The 17,966-nt window shown below is 39.8% G+C and overlaps 1 protein-coding gene across 5 annotated transcripts in view; it reads left to right on the top strand.

The window, feature by feature from the left end:
- Positions 1-17,966, top strand: part of ambra1a (autophagy/beclin-1 regulator 1a) — a 69,243-nt gene that overhangs the window by 2,206 nt on the left and 49,071 nt on the right. For 4 of the 5 annotated variants that reach the window (XM_042727993.1, XM_042727996.1, XM_042727991.1 and 1 more), the window contains exons 3-11: positions 451-509; positions 650-833; positions 984-1,156; positions 1,966-2,032; positions 2,129-3,546; positions 7,473-7,559; positions 10,126-10,308; positions 12,095-12,169; positions 13,220-13,320. In XM_042727993.1, coding sequence (XP_042583927.1) covers positions 451-509; positions 650-833; positions 984-1,156; positions 1,966-2,032; positions 2,129-3,546; positions 7,473-7,559; positions 10,126-10,308; positions 12,095-12,169; positions 13,220-13,320 — 2,347 coding nt within the window. The remainder of the gene's footprint in view (positions 1-450; positions 510-649; positions 834-983; positions 1,157-1,965; positions 2,033-2,128; positions 3,547-7,472; positions 7,560-10,125; positions 10,309-12,094; positions 12,170-13,219; positions 13,321-17,966) is intronic. The other variant, XM_042727995.1, reaches the window with a different exon arrangement.

Genomic DNA, 17,966 nt, shown 5'->3' with positions numbered 1-17,966 from the left:
TTACTTTAGTATCACTATCACAATTACAAAGTAATTGTTTTCAATATTATTAAGACAATTTTGTTTTAATTTGTTTCGCCAACTGGTTTGATTTATTTACTATTTGACGTTCTAAATGAATACAGAACATCTAAACAAATAGCTTTATAGCCACACGATTCTTCTTTTCTAATAATTGTCAAAAATTGACTAGAAAAAGTACACTCTACTCAGCACCCATAAAGGACCATTCACACCAAGAACAATATTTATTTTAAGCTTGTGCTGCAGGCTTCTGCTTTAAATGTGTATTCTGTGAATTCTGTCTCGGCTGTCAAAATGTTTATAACGTTCATCAGCTGAAAAACGATCATAATAGTTTTCGTCTTTGGCGTGAATAACCTTAATACTGTGGTTTGGATGTGACTGAGGTAAAAGCACTGCTCTATTGATTGTCTTTCTGTGTCACAGAAAGTGGAGTTACCAGACAGCCCTCGCTCAACCTTTCTTCTGGCCTTCAGTCCAGATAGGTAAGTCAACTCTGACATCTTTTTCATAGTCTTCAGTACAGATCTGCTAAATAAACTGTCAGGCTGGTCTCAGGCTTTTCTAGTAAGGCCCTATCATCAACAAGCTATTCAGAGAGTTTTTGCTATTTGTCTCCTCGCAGGTCTTTAATGGCCTCGACCCATGTGAACCACAACATCTACATCACAGAGGTTAAGACAGGAAAGTGTGTTCACTCTCTAGTGGGTCACCGCCGGACACCCTGGTGCCTGACCTTTCACCCTAGCATCCCTGGCCTTATTGCTTCTGGCTGCCTGGATGGAGAGGTCCGAATCTGGGACCTACATGTAAGTCTTGACCATACGCATATTCAATGATTGTTTTGTCAACTTGTAATCGTTCTGCTCCTTGCTTTAATATGTTTTTTGTTTCCTGTATATTTGTCACCACAACTTAATTTTGCTCAAAACTTAAAGTATTGTGTGGTTTTGTTTCAGGGAGGCAGTGAGAGCTGGCTCACAGAGAGTAACTCAGCCATTGCATCCCTTGCTTTCCATCCTACTGCTCAGCTGCTGCTCATTGCCACCAACAATGAGCTACATCTGTGGGACTGGAGTCGGAAGGAGCCCTTTGCTGTGGTGAAGACTGCTAGTGAGACAGAGAGAGTCAGGTCTGATGCACATACATTTTATTAATTTAAAGGGATAGCTTGCGCAAAAATGAAAATTATGTCATCAACAACTCACCCAAACCATTTGACATTCAAAAAAAATACATAAGAACAATAAAACACTAGTTAAAAAACACTAACTTTGATACTAGCTACATACTCTTTTACTAACTTTGATATAAAGTTTGTAAAAAGAAATCTCAATAAAGCAGTTCATTCCATCTTCTGAAGATACACGATTGCTTTATACGATGAACAGATTTAATTTAGGCTTTTATTCACATATAAACAAATCGCGTACTTTTGCACTATTCTGTGACGTTTTGTAGTATGAGTAGTGTGTTTATGCTGAAAAAAAAGTGTTCTTTAAATCCCCGGATAATATAATTAAAAACCTGAAAAGTGAAGTGTGGCATGGCATGCACTCACCTGTCGCAGCTTTAATTACGTTGTGAAAGAGGAGGGGCTATCAGATTCTGATTATTAATGATAAAATAACCTTATTAAATTCATACACTACATGGCTGAGTACATAACGCATAAGTATGAGTGTATAAGTACATAGTGTATAGTAAGTCATTGGGATACAATTTTGGATTAAACTGCTCGCATGGACTTTTTGAAGTGTCAGTTTTGTGGAATGGATTTTAAATGGAGGGACAGAAATTACTCAAGTTTCATTAAAAATATCCTCATTTATGTTTCAAAGATGAAGTCGTCTAGGTTTGAAACAACATGCGGGTGAGCAAATGATACGTGATTTTTAATCTTTGGGTGAACTATTTGTGACTTTTCTGTGATTTTTGCAGGTTGGTGAGATTTGATCCGTTGGGTCACTATCTTCTAACTGCCATTGTAAACCCTTCAAACCAACAGGTGAGTCTTTTTGCTGGAATTGTAGTTGTTTTGGCACAATACTTTACATTTGTATTCTTTAAAATTTGTGCATATGCTTGCATTTGTTTGTTGCAGAATGATGATGATCCTGAGATTCCAATGGACAGTGTGGAGATGCCTCATCTCCGTCAGCGCTCTTTCCTGCAGTCCCAACCTGTAAGACGCACACCCATCTTGCACAATTTTTTGCATATCCTCACTTCCCGCAACGCCGTCCCTCAGGCTGGAGGCAGTCTCGCTGCTTCCAGTGATGAGGCGTCTGATTCGTCTGGGCGTTATGCTGTTTTGAGGGATCGATCCCGGCTGCCATACCATGGTTGCGTTCAGCCACTCGGAGTTGTGTGTTTCTGTAGCCGTTGCTCATCAACACGGGTTCCGTCTCCACCTGACGAGGACTCTTCAGACTCCGCCTCCCTGGAGGGACAATCACACGCATCCACCTTTTCTTCTGCACGCACAGAGCCACGGATATCACGGCTTCCCACTGAGTCTTATGCTTCAAATCGGCCCTCAGCATTTAGCTGTGTGTATGGTGGCGGGAACAATGTGCGGACGTCTAACTCTGGGAGGAGGGGAGTGGCTGGAATGGCACCCATCCCACCTTTCCGGCAGCATCCACCAGGCAGGGAAGATGGAAGCCGTCACCCTGGGGCAGATTGGGTAGGCTGTGTGCTTAATGGACAAGGTAGTAGTATGACTCCACCCAGAACCAGCGCTTCCTCCGTCAGCCTGCTTTCTGTCCTGCGACAGCAAGGGACTTCTAGCCAGTCACCTGTTTACACCTCAGCTAGTGATGGATGGGGCCTTCCTCGAAGCAGCAGCAGCACATCAGTGACTAGTTCTAGCAGGCACCGCCCACCTGAGGAAGAGGGTCACAGCAGCCCTTCTTCCATCCGCAGTGTTCTTCAATGTAACCTTAACCGCTATTTTATGGAGTATGATCGAATGCAGGACCTTGTGCAGCCTCAAGAGGGCCACAGGCAGGACCAGCAGACTCAGGAAATGCTGAATAACAACATGGACCCAGAGCAACCAGGTCCATCTCATTACCAGCCACTCTACAGTGGCGAAAACCCTTCTCCCAGTCACATGAACCGCTGTAGAGTCTGTCACAACCTTTTCACCTACAATCAGGGCACTAGGCGCTGGGAGAGAACAGGTCAGCATACATCTGCTGAGAGAAATGCAGCTTGGCAACCTACAAGTCCTGCCTTCCACAGTGTAGCCCCAGTCTCTCACACTGATCATGACCTACTTGAACACAGACCCATGGAGCCCAGCCCAGACGCCCCAGAGCCTCATGTTCCCTTTTCCCGCAGAACAGCTACTGGTCAGCACGAGGAGCAGACTGTTGGGCTGGTCTTCAACCAGGAAACCGGACAACTGGAGCGTGTTTACAGGCAGTCCGCCACCTCTCGCTCAACAAATGTACCACAAGAAGCCTTAAACCAGGAAATGCCTGAAGACGTGCCGGATGACGATTACTTACGCAGGTGAGACAGCTGTCTTGTTTGAATGCTTAAAGAGGTCATGTCATGAGGAAATAAACTTTCTTGTTTGTTTGATATTGAAAGATTTCATTGTAGTAGAAAACATGGCAAGTTTCCTCACCAGTCCAAAAAGATTATTGAAATTGAGCCACACTAATGACTGCTTTTCACAACTTACTGATGTCAGAGGTTGGCTCATGACTATCTACATGTAAATTAAATCAATGTCTATTTATGTTGAGAAACTTTGCCCGACTAGTTACAGTGAGGTAAATAGGAGGAAGTAGGATAGCAGGGCTCAACTGAAAGAATTAATGTGGTCAGTAGTTCAGACTTTTACATGCCCAAAAAAAATAATTAAAAAAACACCTTTTGGCCATATACTCTACTGTTCAATAGTGAAAATACAGAAATGTACAATTTTACAAAAGATCTTCAAATAAATTATGTTTGTTTGAACTTTAACTGAAAAAATGTGTCAGTTTCAACAAGAATATTAAGCTGTTTTTAACATTGGTAATAAGAAAGTTTTTTATGCCTTTCAAACTTAAACATGGATTGTTTTGGGATCCTGTCACAATGTAATGCAGGCTTTGCAAAAATGCTGTTGGCAGTGCAAACTGTATCTCAAGGCTCAGCAGCTGAAATTGGTTCGCATATGAAATGGGCAAAAACACTGCGTGAGGTGCTCTAGTGCTAACACACCAGCTGTGAGTTTGATGTCATGTCAAATATAATTTTTAAGTTCTTATTCTTAAAAGTGATGTATGTAGGATTGACACAGAGTGGTTGAACTAGGTATTGCAGTCCAAATTCAAAATATTGGAGAGGGTTTTTTCACCCGGCCCCTATTCCTCAGACTTGACACACATGCAGGTTGCCAGATTGACGACACAAACAGGAACGAGCGCACTTGACGATGAATGAAATGAAATACGCTGTGTTTTCCACCAGCTGGCAACCCGGGGTGCTGAAATACAATACATTTTCAAAGGAGAATAATGACTGTAGCATTGTTTTTCAGATAAACAAGTATGTTAACTTGACATGTTTTTTTTTTTTTTTTTTTTTATGTCTGCAAACATATTATGGTAGTTTTATGCTTTAGTTGAGTCAAAATCTTACACACAGCACCTTTAAGTAATAGCCTCTTTGCAAAGCCTGTGTTATATAGTGACAGGACCACAAAGCAGTCCACACTGCGATGCGCCACATTAACTGTCATTAGAGTAAAATGATCAGGAACCTTGTTTGGGCTTCAAAGAAAAGTGTCTGACATGGAAATCAGCTTGATCTGACCTTGTGCCCGTCTGTGTGCACTCTATTAGCCCTCTCAGCAGAGTGTGCCATCCAAAGCTGGGCCTAGTATTAATGAGGTGCTTATCTGCATATCAACACTGCCACTTCCCCACAGCACAGATGAATAAACATTAAGAAGTGAGTAAGGTGACAAATAAAGTGTCTTTTTGCCTTTTGTTACATAAATTATACATCTCACCAGAAAGAAATTGCATGGAAACAGGCCAGTGTATCTGCATGTCATTGTTTTTATACAGTATCTGGATTTATGTAAATTCACAAGAGCTTGTTGTGTTCACAAAGCATGTCAAAAGTGAAGTGCATAGCAGACTTTAAGAGCCTTCACACACACGTCAAAATTTCACCCTGAACTGCTCAAAGACCCCTATAACAAATGAAAGTATCTGCAAGATACTGACAGAAACTGTAAGTGAAAGGAACATGTTTGTTGTGTTTCTGCTGTTCATAGCAATACAAACAGAAAGAATCTGTCATTTGAGATTTGTGAGCTTATATTTCTCGCCCTTGTGATCTTAACTGTAAGGGACAACAGATCCTTGAAATCCTGACACTACCATTCAAATGTTGGGTCAATACGATTTTTTTAAATTTAAAGGTTTTTTTTTTTTTTTTTCTTTTTTTTGCTCTTATACATTTATTTGATTAAAATTACAGTAATGTTTTTTTTTCCTCAGCATTCTTGTAGAAATAGATAAAGAAATATTTTGTGATATAGGCTACATGTCTTGACTATCACTGATCACTTTAATGCACCCATTGCACCGTGGCTGAATAATAGTATTAATAAAAAAAAGTCTTATAAACCCCAAACTCCTGAATGGTAGTTTACCATATGTGCAGTTTTTTCATCATGACAGCTGTATGTTGAGTAAGTTGATAGTCTACCATGAGACTGCTTAAGACAGATTTATTTATTTTTTGTGCATCGCCTGGAAGTCTATTGTTTAAGGCCCTGTAAAACTTGTCCTGTATTTTTATTTGGTAATGTCCCTATGAGCGCTGGGTCAGACTGCTGATGCAGCACTGTGTCTGCTTGAGTGATTTAAGGTAAGCATTGACTCACAGCCTAGTATTCAACTGCTTCTCTGGACTGTCACATTTGACTTCCTTTGACTTGGTAGTCATGCAAACGCTAGGTCACTTGGCTCATTTTGTTGGTTGCTGCAGTTAAGTTAACTGACCCACTTTTATAAGTTGAAGTTCATCACATTGGCACTTTTGTAAGAAATCTGACCTAAAATATGGGACAATCTTTGCAGATACTTCCCTCAAGTGTTCCTGCAATGGTAGCTAAAGTCCATTGGGGGGCAGTAGCTCATTACACTGTGCATATGTGGCGGTAACTTTGCACACAGATCTCCATCTCCGAGTGGCCTGTAGGTCTTTATTCTGATGATGTACTTGCACTCTAACACACAGTCCTCCTCATTTCATGTCACCGAACAGCCTGTCCCATGTGCATGGCTGTGCTGTGATTTGGATGTGTTTTAAGGCCAATGCTGTGCAACAAAAAAACAGTATCACACTTTACTTATGCAGAAGTGCAACAAGAATTAATACTCTGTCATTTGACGTTCTCCCATGAGTCCCGCTCCAGTTCAGTGTTACTGACTCACAGCTTTAAGCATGGAGCAACGTTTTTTCAAGTCTTCCCACTACCTGCTATGGTGTCGTACCTGAAACAAGAGCAACTTGTTTACTGTAAAATAAATAGATTTTGTTTAATTAATAACAGTTGCCTCATTAGTAGCATATATATACAAAATAACAAAGCTGGCATTTAAAAGTTACTGTAGAATACTAGAATGCTACATGTGCTACTTCTAAATGGATTGCAGACAAAACGAGTTGAAAATACCGTACAGCCAACATTACCAGATCAGGACATTTCGTAAATATTGTGTGAGTTTTTAAAGAGCATTGTTTGCATCATCTCTGTTAAAATGCAGATCTTGATCTTTAAGAGTCAAAAGGAGCAAACAAAGCAAATGTGTGAAAAGGAGTCAGAATCGATCCGTTCTGTTTTTGCTGTGAGTCAAAGGGCAGAAGATGGCATTCTAATGAAGAGCTGAGCACACCCACACCAAAAACATTCACATGCATACACACCACACTGACTCATGCTGAATAAAAATGCCCCGCTCGCTACACAACTGTCCGTCCAGCTTTGTGCCCTGCCATTTCGAGGCAGCATGTTTTCGTCCGCAGGACTCAGTCTCGTCTTTTAATGGCCTTCAGCAAACTCTTTATTGTATGAGGAATTGTACAAACTCAAACTTAACAAATGCCCCAATTTAACGGGTTATTAACTGATTCCAAGCCAGGCCTGGCAGAGCGCACATCATTACTTACACATTACATTCATTTAGCCTTCACATAACAGTCGGTAATGAGCATACTAATGTCCTTGTGCAATTTAATGAGATTTTTAATGATTGTGATGGCCAATGGTGGGGAGTGTTGCTGTAGAAACAGCATAGTGGAAATCGGAGGAAAATGGGTCTCCCTCTTCTTTCTTTGATGTCCTGTCCAGAGATTCTTTATATGAGCACGAAGTGAAAGTCTTCACAATTCAAAAACATACAATGCAATGTCATTGTGTTTCGTAGGAGGCTGCTGGAGTCGTCCATGATGTCTCTTTCCAGATACGATGTCTCTGGATCACGAGACCACCCCATCTATCCCGATCCGGCCAGGTGATCATTGTGTGTGTGATGTGTATGTTTGTGTGTGAGTGAGTGTTGTGTGAACTGCATTTCATGGTCATACCACTTGGCCGGTGAGGTCTAGGTAATGAGGAAGAGTGTGTGTCACGCTGCCGGACAGCGGAGTGACATTTCAGACCTGCCTGCACACCAATGTCCCCCTAATTCAAACACGCACTCACATAGCCTGTCAGCATCTTCTGACTCTGTGAGCGAGGCTCATAATAAAGTGAGTTCGTGGCTAGTGAGTCATTGTTGAGCTCTGGGGAATCAGCTGTGGTCTGGGATCAGGACGGATTGTTAGCACGGACTCCCGCTAGCTGGTTCGCACAAACACAAGGCTGACGCACACCTCTAACCTGTGAATTACCACAACAGACTCATTGCCCCCTGAGCAGAATGTACCTGGTGTTAGAAGCCATCCGAGCAGAGGGATAGTCTGACTCCAACACATTCAGAGCCACAAGTAATTGGTGCTATATGACACGGTTGTTTCCCAGATCTCTCTTTCTCTCTCTCTCTGTATATTGGGCTAAAACACGTTCTCAAACACATGCTGATAAACTGTGTGTGTGTGTGTTGTGTGTTTAGGCTCTTACAGACGGACTGTCACTGATTTGGCTGATTCTCAGTTCCTTAGAGCTCTAAAAAGTTCTGCCAACTTTCTGTCCCTGCAGTTGTGTGTGTTTTGTGAGGAAAATATTCGGTTTTGTTGGCTTCATAATTACAGTAATTCTCTTTGTGACTGGTGAGGATGTGTGACCATTGTCACACCCCGGGGTTTATTTGGAGTTTAGCTCTGTTTGTCTTAGTATTAAGCTTATCTGTTCCAAGCTGGTGGCAGATGTCCTTGCTCAACTAGTCCAAGACAGAATGAAACTCCAAATGCTCTTCCTGTCTAAACTGCACAGAGGATTTTAGTTTTGAGGGCTTCATTCGGCGAGTCCTTCTGCCAAAATGCTAACTAATGTCTCTGCAGCTAAATTATATGAGAATAGATGCATCTTTTATTGAGTGGGTACAAAAATTAGTATTAAGTATTAATCAGCTATGCATAAAAGATGTTTAAAAACAGAAGATGATCTGGGGAGATTCCTGTCAGGATGGAAAAGAAACATGAAACATGAAAATGTTACTAATTCAGTGAACAGCATAAACAGGAAAACGCAACATGTTTATTTGTGAATCAGACCACTTATACCTTTGTCATTTGGGTTGGTTTGTCTAAGTTTTATGGATCAACTTAAACATCTCTTATTGGCCATTGACAGTTAGTTTGTGATGGGTCACAGTGCTGAACAGTTGAAACTGCTGTTGTTCATGAGTTTAAGATGCTGAAGTACCAATATTGGCACACACATAATGAATCAGTGCATCTCTGTGCATGTATTTATTTGATTAAAGGGGTCATATGATGTTGCTAAAAAGAACATTATGTTGTGTATTTGGTGTAATGAAATGTGTTTATACGGTTTAAGGTTAAAAAACACATTATTTTCCACATACTGTACATTATTGTTTGTCCTCTATGCCCCGCCTTTCTGAAACGCGTCGATTTTTACAAAGCTCATCGTTCTGAAAAGCGAGGTGTATGCTGATTGGCCAGCAATCCAGGGCGTTGTGATTGGCCGAATACCTCAAGCGGAAATGTTATGCCTCTTAACATACTGTGATGCGTCTCTAGGCACAATCAGACAAAACCAATAAAACCCATTAGAAACAAGGCATTTGATGCATCCAGTGTGGACATAATTACTGATTATAATGACTTATACTGTGTTTTTATGCGTTGTGTTGCATATCGGGCTGCGTTGCGTATTGCGCTGTGTTGTGTATCGCGCTGCGCTGTGTTGCATATCGTGCCGCCTAAACATAAAACCATGTCTGCATTTGTGATCAGAGAAACGACAAACAACAAACACTACTCTACACTGCTCAAAACTTGCATTTGAATCATCAATGGAAAATTCTTTAAATATAAAACGTACTTACAGGCTGTGAGTCAGAAGCGTCAGACTGTCCATGCAGAGTTGGAACTGCCTCACTTTGTCGAACAGCCTTTGAGCACAGACCCATTGTAGGCTAGTCTGCAGGTTCAGGATACAGTCCTCCATAAAATGCGTCACACAGCGTCACACACTGCGGGCTTGAGTGAGGAACGGCCAGCGGGTTAGAGAACAGTGCGGCCGGTGGATTCGACGAAGGACACATGTGACGACCCCAGGCTGGGCTCCGCTTCGTCCACGGTGAAAGGCGTTATGCAAATCTTCCCACATCGTGACATAGATATAGTGTAAGAACGAGCCGTTTTAGGTAGGAGTGGTTGAGTCTTAACTTTTATAAAGAATATCTCTTGGATTTGTGACTTAAGTCTTTGCAACTTTACAGAGCTTTTTTATGCACCAAGAGCTTGTAACACTCCAAAGAGAAACGAAAAATTTAACTCGCATCATATGACCCCTTTAATACATCAATATAAAAACAGAAGGATGACTTGTTTGGTTTAGTAAATATCTAACATCATTGTGGCTTCTATCTGTGTTGTGTGTGTGTGTAGGTTGTCCCCTGCAGCATATTACGCACAGCGTATGATCCAGTATCTGTCTCGGCGTGACAGCGTTCGCCAGCGCTCTCTCCGTCCCCCCAGCAGACCCCGACCCCTGTCCTCCAATCCCAGCAGCCTCTCCCCTGGCCCTGCCCCCAGTGTGGAGAGCAACGAAGTTGACTTTGAGGAGTTTGAGTAAGTAAACAATAACACAGACACACAAAGCCTGTGCCAAGCTATTGTTTCTGCATTCTTACCTGCTCTCATCCGCTCGTAAAAATCTCTGTGGATTTATTTCCCTGTTTTGTTGCTAGGCAACCCAACAAACATACAAGGCAGGCTCTGAATCCCAGAATGTTATCATTTCTGCTTTTCAACCAACTTACAGAGCTTGCCAACAATTTTACCAGTGTTGCCTGTGGCATCTCTTCTTATAGCGCTTTGCGTTAGCTTTAGCCTTGGCTTGAAATGCACTTTGACTGATTCCGATGGGACGAAGTAATGTACGGCTTTGTGCTTGCTGCTTTGTTCCTCATCTGCTGGACAACTGTGAAGTTATATAAGTCAGAGAAGAATTTTTTTGTTTTTAGTTGTGCTTTTTAAAATACATATTATATTAAAGCAGTTTTACTAAGAATAGTGCCAACAATGATTACAAGGGAAGAACTGCCCACTATGATTATGTTGATGAGGAACAAACATTGGTCAAGCTAGGGAAGCCCACCTACTCGGGCTCTCACATATTTAAACAAATTACACTACCATCTAAATGTTTGTGGTCAGTAAGATTTTTTTATGTTCACAAAAGAACTATGTTCACCAAGGCTGCATTTATTTCATCATAAATACAGAAAACAGCAATATTGTGAAATATTATAAAACTGTAAAATAATTATTTGAAACTTATAAAATGTAATTAATTCTTTCAATGCCAAAGTCTTGCTGACCTTAAACTGTTAAAAGGTAGTGTATACACAGTGAATACATAAATATTATTAAGAATAATGTGAATTAGGTGCTGACAAGACAGTGGATGAGACTCCAAAAACGGCAGATGTGGCATAGGGGGGTTGAAAAATAAGAGTTGTTTTTGGATTTCTTCTCTCTCTCTCTCTCTCTCTCTCTCTCTCTCTCTCTCTCTCTCTCTCTCTCTCTCTCTCTCTCTCTTTTTCTCTCTCTCTCTCTCTCTCTCTCTCTCTCTCTCTCTCTCTCTCTCTTTTACTAAGCCATTACATTTTTTTTTTCCATGAGCAAATTATGAATTTACACATCCCTTGCAATCTCATTATCAGATGTTTAAAAACCTGAGCAAAACTCTTATTTTGGGGATTGTTATGAAGTCCAGAATCATATTTTTAATATGCAAACGCTCTCTTAATTTGTTTGCAGATGTGTTTTTGGAAGCAGCCAACTAGTCGTTGCTCCTTTTTATGGAACCATTAATGCTCCAAAAAATGTCTCTCTTTCCCTCTCTCCAACCCCTCCACTAGTTGAATATCGTTGTTTCTCTCCTCTCCAAACCACGCAGCTCTTCTCCCCCTCTCTTTCTCTCTTTTTTTGGCACGGATTAGATGCCCTCCTCTGAGCTGATGAATAATTCCACCCGCTGGCTGGAGAGTTCAGCGTTCACTGCAGTCTGGGACCACAGATCCATATTCATCAGAATACTTATGAAACCCATCAGTCTTTCAGTTAGCCTTCATATTAATATTTATGTCTGCCAAAAAAATAAAAATTCATAAACTCTTTCTTTTCTTTCAGTTCTTTATCAATCATTCCCACTCTTATCTTGTGAGCGTACTGATGTTCTCATTTAGCTAAAATGTGAATGCAAAACTGCTTACACACTTTAGTTGTTTAATTTATTAAGTATTCACGCTTTAACTTTATTTTTCAAAATTACAAAAGACAAATGATTTTAAGCAAGTTATGTTTGATCTTGTTGCTGACCAGTTGTGTGTGTGTGTGTGTGTGCGTACAGGGACAATGGAAGCAGACATAGGGCTCCTCGTAATGCACGCATGTCTGCCCCCTCCCTTGGTCGCTTTGTGCCCAGGTAGGAACACTTTTAGTCTGCTTATGCCAATACACCAGAAATACATGCTAACTCTGTTCCAAAACCTAGTGAACTGCTTCACTGCCTACGGCCTGCATGGGCAGCGTCCAGCTGAGAGTGTGTTGTGCGTCATACAAATAGCATTCTGCAGGCACAAGAAGTACACAGGAGACCTGACTCACAATTGATTCCAATAGACTTGATGTGAGAGAAAGGAAACAATGTTCTAATAATAATAATAATAATAATAATAATGATAATGTAAATATTACATTATTATAAATGTACACTACTTTTAATAAAAGTTAAATTGGGGTCGGTAAAGTTTTGTTTAAATGTGTTTTATGCTCAACAAGTCTGCGTTTATTTGATTTAAAAATACAGTGAAACAGTACTATTAACAAAAACAGTAATTCTAGGAATCATTTTTACAATTTAAAAATGCTGTTTTCTACTTTAATATATTTAAAAATTTAATTTATTACTGTGATGGCAAAGCAGCCCTTACTCTAGTCAACTCTATCGGTGTAGAAAACAGTTGTAATGCTTAATATTTTTATGGAAACCATGATAAATTTTTTCAGGATTCTTTAATGAATAGAAAGTTCAAAGAGAAAGTTTCACACTATCAAACAGAAATCTTTTGTAACCATCTTTACCATCACTTTTGATAAATTTAATGCGTCTTTGCTGCATAAAAGTCTTAGTTTCTTTCAGAAACTTTTGAACTGTAGTGTATATAGCACACATTTGGGGAATTAAATGTTTTTTATTATTTAAACTTTTTATTGATCATTTTCACAATTGAAATTTTTATTGAAATTGGTTTTGTAAACATTTCTATTTAAAATCAGCATTTTTTGCATTTCATCTGTCATACTGGATGTGTTGTTTTACTGAATTTGTCACAGTGCGCTATGGAGTTTCCTTCTCTGTGAAATATGCATATGATGCTGAAATGTGTTACTCAACCTCAAAACTCTCAAACCTTGGGTTCAGATGTCCTGTCATTCTCTCTCACATGCCTCTGTTTCCCTCCATCTCTCCCAGGCGGTTCCTCCTGCCGGAGTTTTTGCCGTATCCTGGAATCTTCCATGAGCGAGGGCAGCCGGGCCTGGCAACACACTCATCCGTCAATAGGGTCCTCGCAGGTATGTTCGCCCTCTAAAGCTACAGGAGTTTTCTAATATTAGATTGGCTGGGTACTCACTGAAGGCTTTGTCAGGGATGAAACTTCCCAAAAAAATATGTGTAATGTCATGTCAGGTCAATGACGAGTGCTAATTCGCCCACTCGCCCTGCTATTTTGGCTAGGAGGGCTCTCAGTGGGGCTCTTTAACAGCAGTTATATTAGTGTTGACTTTTCTGCATTAAAGAGGTAGTTCAACTGAATTTTTTTTTTTTTTTAAATCTGTCGTCATCTATTCTTGCACTTGTTGCCCCAAATGTGAATAATTAGCACAAAGCTATTGTAGGGATTCAGAAGCCATGTAACACTGAAGTTGTTTTCACTCCTTTTTTTTTTTATACTAAACAACTTCAGATGAACATAAGTTTAGTGAACTACCTCTTCAGTATTAACCATATGCAGCTGAAGCTAAAGTATTAGCTATGGAAATATTGTTTTAGCTAACTTGTTATTATCCATGTTTTCTACCTTGTTTGACCCAACCAGTTATGGTTTTGTATTTCCTATTTTTTAAGTCCCATACACCAAACCTACACTTCAATCTCTAAATATACATCATTATACACCTGTACGCACGCATCGCAGGGTTATTATTAAAAACCAGCTGCCAGCTGCATCGGATATGCCGCTGAGAATCTACATATAGTCAACAACTTCCAGAAGTGCGGAAGCATCAAACAGATGTTGTGAATGAAGAGTAGATTACTAGATGTGTAATATGGAAGCAGAAAAAAAATCTGATATTTTGGAAACAACATGCACAGCTCTTATTTTCAGGACCAACTTTATAATTTTTTTGTCAGCCATCTTTTGAGTGCTTGTGAGGGTGGACGTCCCTTACTTTACAGATCCCACTCCCTACATATCCTGCACCAATTCAACACAATACAAATGTCCACAGAGCTGTTTCTCGCTTTTGCACACCAGTGTTCTTTCTCTCTCCCACACAGAGAGGCATCTTCAGCCCACACTAATTGCAGTGTGTAATATGAGGTTCAGAAATGCCCCTCTTCAAACTCTTTCTAGCTCACACAGAACTCAACTCTCTCCTCTCCTCTTCTCCACTCCCCTCCACTCAGTCTCTCCTCTCCTCTCCTCTCCTCTCCTCTCCTCTCCTCTCCTCTCCTCTCCTCTCCTCTCCTCTCCTCTCCTCTCCTCTCCTCTCCTCCTCCCCCTCCCTCTCCCCTCCCCTCCCCCCTCCCCTCCCCTCCCCTCCCCTTTTGCTGTTGACTGAAAACATTTAGGTTTGACATTAAGAGATGAATGTGAAAAGAGATCAATATTTCAGCTTTTATTTCCAGGTATTTTCATCTGGATCTGATAAACACAACTTAGAGGATGGCACCTTTTGTTTGAACCCACCCACTGCTCATTTGACCAAAAGTATTGGAACATGTGACTGACAGGTGTGTTTTGTTGCCCTGTTGTGTCCTATTATATCAGCAACAACCTCCATAGGGCAAGAGTGAAGGTGTCACAATCTACTGTTCACAGAAAACTTCATGAACAAAAGTACAGAGGTTACACCAGAAGATGGTGTTTGTTACAACCTCCATCCTAGTACATCCCTGCATCTCACTCTATTCTATTCCATTATCATCTATAGCACAACTGGTCATACAATTTATTTCTTTTTCGATTAATTTTGCAGTATTTTTTTTTTTTTTTTTTTTCTGTGTGTTGTTGTTGTCTCTGTGTACTTGAAGCTTATCTCATTAAAACAAATTCCTTGTATGCTCAAGCATACTTGGCAATAAAGCTCTTTCTGAAACAAAGTGGAGGTAATATATTCAGTCTACAGCAAAAATTAAGGAATTGGCCTCACTGTTCTAATACTTTTGGAGGGGAGTTTATATGGCAGTGTTGAATTATGTGCATAAAATTAATTGTGAATTATTGTTAAATCAGTACTTTACCTAGTTTTTTGTAATTGTCAAGTGCATTGGGGGTGAACTAATCATATTGAATTTTTCAGTTTTTAAACAGTGAATTACTTTACTCAGCATTCATTAATCACTGTTGGGATTAAAGTTCAGTAATAGGGCTTGTTTTGTGGACTCTTATTATATTGTGTTGCAGAGGGTAGTTGCATAGCCATGAGGTATGATTGGCCCTTGTTCTAATATGAGAGGAGAGGACTGTTATTGTGAACCCCAGGGCAAATATCCAAACTGAGGCAATTACCAGCACTCATTCCCCCCTTCAAGAATTCTCCTTCTCTAACTGATCTCAGACAACCTGATACAAGGCCCACAGCACAGAGCACAAATACCCACATTTTAAGACACATATCCAGGATTTTTCTCACACTCTCTCTTACTCTCTGTAGATTTTCTGTGTACCTATTTCTCTACCCTAAATTCAGGGATCTTCAATTACTTTCTTTTGAAATCCCAATTAATTTTTTAGGGGGCCAACATTTTTCAAAGTAGTTGAATAGATCATGGCATTTTCATTTTAAGTCTAAAATGATATCATGAGAAACAGAACCAAACACCCCTTACATGCTCAGTGACTGAGAAGATAGACCCACTTCATTTGTCTTCAGTTGTCATACAGTATATATATATTGTCATATATATATATATATATATATATATATATATATATATATATATATATATATATATATATACAGTATATATATATATGTATATGTATACAGTCTATATATATACATATATGTGTGTGTGTATATATATATATATATATATATAGATATATACATATACATATACAGTATATATATATACAGTATATGTGTGTATATATAGAAACACACATATATTTACACACTACCCATAATCGTTAATCAGTAAATTAAAAAAAATATTTAATGATGTTCAAGCTTAAGAATGACTCATAGCTGTATAGAACCAAACATTATATGTATGCAGGTTCAGTGGGGCTTCCTGATAACACTTTTTATGGCACACACTCTGTTCAAATGAGCTGCAACAGTTTAATGCTTGGTGTCAACAGTCAAGTTATTTGCATAAATACATCTGACAGAGTGAAACTTGATTAAATATGTGTGCTTATGCTGATCTGGGTCATGTTTGGCAAGTAGCTGAACTATGACCGTTGGAAGCTAAAAGCATGCTGTGCCCTGGCTAGGCAGTTGTTGACCACTTGAGTGCTTTTGATTTCACCACAGAGTTTTGTTCAGAGAGCACTCTCATGTACTGTATCAGGCAGTTACGTGATCTTTAAATCAATCAAAGGTCTGTATAAATTGATTAATGGACTGTATTTGCCCCATGGGCCACTTGGCTGACAAGCCGTGTTCTTGATTCTCCTCTTCTTCCCCTTCTGCCTTCCAGAATGTGTTTTGTGTAATAATGATATTTGTTTTCAATGAGAATTTGATTGTTTTGGTGGTTTGTCACTCAACTTCAAACTGTCCAGCTATATTTAAACTATAGTACATGGAAACCAAAATAAAATAGTGAAAATGTTTTTTGCATTAACTAAGAGTTGAAATATATATAATTTTATTTTATTTTATTTTATTTAAAAAATGAAGCAGATATTGATGAATTATTCACAATAATATTTATAACATGCATTTACAAAATAGATACGAATGGTTGCTTTAAGTAAATATAAGTGTTTGTTGAAATGTCATACCATTGAGAAATATTAGGGTATGTGTGTGTGTGTTTATTAAATATTGTTTAACTACAGATAGGAAGTGCGATAAAGCCAAAGCTGGAGGGCCTTAGGATGGAGTGTGTAATGAATGAAGAGTTAGTGATGGAGAACAGTGACCCTCTCTAATTCAGCCCGTCTCTGATCCATTCAGTCCTGCTCCACCCAGTGCTGCAGGCCTGACGGATCCCTCAGGCTGTTATTGTCAGAGAGAAACCCAGTTTATATGGACTTTTCAGAGCATGAAAAACTGCAGCACACACCCGATTATCTTTAATGGAATGGTCCTTTCACCAGACTTTCTCTCTCTATTTGTGCTCTGTCGGGTCAGTGCTGAAGAGGCTGGTGAATATATATGAGGCATATGACTGAATTCTGCTGCAAAGGCAGATTGGTAATTTATGTTTTGGTGTGTGAAGTCAATTTCAACCATTTTGGAAAGTAATGATATAATTAGTTTTAGCATGAAGAAACACATTTTTCTTGGTAGTCGTCCTAAATTCCGTTATTGTACGGGACACTTATGATGACCTCATTTAGCACACGCACCACATGCCATCCAAAGACTCCCTCGGGTAATCATTCCTTAAAACACTCAGTAGAGCCACTCTTAAAACACAGCTGAGACTATGGAGAGTTCAGGTGAGGTCTCCCCCTCTCTCTCTCTCCCTCGGTGTTTCTCTTGTTTCTTGTCTTTGTCTTTCTGGGCACCTCCAGGTAGTGACCTGTTTTGAGAGGTGCAGCATCAGTAATGCCCCCCAGTTGCTCTTTATTCTTTTGCATTGACAGAACTCAAAGGACTCAGAGGTCAGGAGTCACATGTCCTAACCATTTCCTGCCCTATGTACAAGGGGTTTCTGATTCTGAGGGGTACCATAGATTTGTGAGGAATGGTAATCTCACTTTCTTACTGAATACTTATGCAGTGCAGTGTATACTGTATGCAGACTTCTGGTA

The sequence above is a fragment of the Cyprinus carpio genome, chromosome B7 (assembly GCF_018340385.1).
Source record: "Cyprinus carpio isolate SPL01 chromosome B7, ASM1834038v1, whole genome shotgun sequence".
Taxonomy (NCBI): Eukaryota; Metazoa; Chordata; class Actinopteri; order Cypriniformes; family Cyprinidae; genus Cyprinus; species Cyprinus carpio.
Note: the sequence above shows the minus strand (reverse complement) of the source record. Positions and strands in the feature narration are given on the sequence as shown.